We start from the raw sequence: 2,500 nt of genomic DNA on the forward strand, positions 1-2,500 counted from the left end.
AACAGTTGACATATTCGATGTTAGATTGAAAAATGTCTCTCTGAATCAACGAGATCAAATGTGTTGCACGACTCTCAGTCTCTTCTCCAGTTGTGGAACGTGAACTGACTGTGAGTAGCATGCCTGCTCTTTCTTCCTCTCACTGTCTTCACTTTACCTGCCGCAGGGTGGAGATGGTGGGGGTGGTGGTGAGGATGAGGAGGAGGGAAGTGATGGAGAACAGCGACAGTGATGACTCAGTAAAGAGGAAGGAAGCAAGGGGAGACACTGACATCTGCCAGCTTCACCTTGGAGACACAGAGGCACAGAGAGAGAGAGCGAGAGAGAGAGAGAGAGAGAGAGAGAGAGAGAGAGAGAGAGAGAGAGAGAGAGAAGGGAGAGAGAGAGAAGGGAGAGAGAGAGCGAGAGCGAGAGAGAGAGAGAGAGAGAGAGAGAGAGAGAGAGAGAGAGAGAGAGAGAGAGAGAGAGAGAGAAAGAGAAGGGAGAGAGAAGGAGACGGAGAGAAAGGGAACGAGAAAATGAGAGATTTTGAGCATGATGAACAGATTGGAAATTGGAAAGCGAAACAGAATGTAGACACAGGGTGCAGCGCAGTGGAGGGAGAAGGAGTTTTGCAGCATAAAGAGAAAGAAACGCATGAATGTAAAAAAAAAAGAAAAGAAAATAAGAGTACTACAGTACAGAGCAGTGGCCACCGGAGGGCTGCAGAGCACAGCAGACGGAAAGACTCACGAAGCTGCGCGTTGCAGTCAGCCGGCTGCGGCGAGGGGTGACCACTGTGCCACTCAGGCTGCGTCCGATTCGCTGCAGATTTCCCCCGGCACTGGGCTCCGCCCCCAAACGCAGGTCCTGCAATACCATTTGCTGCAGTAGACAGTGAAGGAACATTTTTTTATATCTTATAAGCCGGCCCGGTATACAAAGTGATTCCAATTAAAAAACATGCTCTTGTGGAGAGTGTGATGAGAACATGCTAGCAGGACTTCTGTTACAGGGAGGATTTGGGACAGAAAGAGAGGCGGAGCAAGCACGGGAGTAAGTGAGAACTCCTCTTCTTAAAAAGAGCTGACCGTCGTATCTTATCGTATTCTAAGTTATCTTTGTCCTTGGGGGAAACAATCATGACAAACTAATTCTCTCAGAGTCAACATTTTATAAATCTCGGTGTGCATTGCAGAATATGGATAGTCGACACAGACCTCACCATTAACATCATTCATATTGTTATATCAATACTAATGATTATGTGACATGGAGTTAATGTGCTGGTTAAAGGGAATACTCTCACACAGAAGTGGGCCTACAGAAGGACAGAGGGCGGGGGTCTGTACCTTGGTGAGGTAGGTGGGGGTGCTACTGCAGTCTGCCCCGTACACACTCCTCTCCATGTCTGCGTTGGGGGTCTGGGAGCGAGGTCCCTGCACCCCCCTCCTGGATATGAGCCGTTCTGACGGGCTGCAGCCTTCAGGAAGAGGAGGGGAGAGGAGGAGAGAAGAGGAGGGGAGAGGAGGGGACAGGAGGAGAGAGGAGGAGGGGAGAGGAGGGGAGAGGAGGAGAGAGGGGGAGGGGAGAGGAGGGGAGAGGAGGAGAGAAGAGGAGAGAAGAGGAGGGGAGAGGAGGAGAGAGGAGGAGGGGAGAGGAGGGGAGAGGAGGAGAGAGGAGGAGGGGAGAGGAGGTGAGAGGTGGGGGAGAGAGAGGTGGGGGAGAGAGTAGGGGAGAGGTGGGGGAGAGAGAGAGAGAGGAAAAGAGAGAGTGGAGGACCGTGGGGAGAGGAGAGGCGAGAGGAGGAGGAGGATGTGGGAGAGAGAGGAGGAGAGAGGAAAGGGGAGAAGTGAAAAGGAAGAGAAGAGGAGAGACGATGAGAGAGGCGGAGACAAGCAGAGAGGAGGAAGAGAGGAGGAGAGATGACGAAGAGAGGAAGAGACAGGTGGAGAGGAGGGGGAGGGGAGTGAGGAGGAGAGAGGAGGAAGGGAGGAAAAGGATAGAGGAAGAGCGAGCAGGAGAGAAGGCGGATGGAGGAGGAGAGAGGAGGAGGGAGGAGGAGAGAGGAGGAGAGAGAGGTCAGAACCATTGCTTTCCCAAGCGGAAAGCTGGGGAAAGCACATACATAGATTAGATTCCCCATTGAATCTAATCGAACGTTGTCACAAGGTGTCGAACATCGTATTTGAGTGTTCTATGCGTGTGTGTGTGTGTTTGTGCGTATGTACGTGTATTTTGGCGTGTGCATGCCTCACTGGGTACCTGCTCTGCCGGCCTGCAGGCTGGACTGGTAGAGGTAGTCGAGTTCCGACAGCTCCGCCTCGTCGTGGTCAGCTGGGCTGCTGTTGTAATTATAGTTGGGGTGGTTGTTGTGCCAGGGGCCAGGGGCATGCTGGGAGCTGTAGTGTCCAGGGGACGACTGGCAGCTGTAGCTGTAGTTGCGGCCGCTGCTGCTGCAGGCCGGCGGCTCGATGGGGACGCAGCGGTCGGGCGGCGTGCTGTACGGCGTCACCACCGC

The 2,500-nt window shown here is 53.4% G+C and overlaps 1 protein-coding gene across 1 annotated transcript in view; it reads right to left on the minus strand.

Moving 5' to 3' along the window:
- Positions 1-2,500, minus strand: part of LOC130371794 (inactive ubiquitin carboxyl-terminal hydrolase 54-like) — a 32,119-nt gene that overhangs the window by 1,093 nt on the left and 28,526 nt on the right. Inside the window, exons 16-18 of the mRNA XM_056577657.1 lie at positions 2,245-2,500; positions 1,332-1,462; positions 733-864 (exon numbers count right to left, since the gene is read on the minus strand). The exon at positions 2,245-2,500 is cut by the window's right edge and continues 150 nt beyond it. Coding sequence (XP_056433632.1) covers positions 733-864; positions 1,332-1,462; positions 2,245-2,500 — 519 coding nt within the window. The remainder of the gene's footprint in view (positions 1-732; positions 865-1,331; positions 1,463-2,244) is intronic.

Source organism: Gadus chalcogrammus, chromosome 18, assembly GCF_026213295.1.
Source record: "Gadus chalcogrammus isolate NIFS_2021 chromosome 18, NIFS_Gcha_1.0, whole genome shotgun sequence".
NCBI classification, from domain to species: Eukaryota; Metazoa; Chordata; class Actinopteri; order Gadiformes; family Gadidae; genus Gadus; species Gadus chalcogrammus.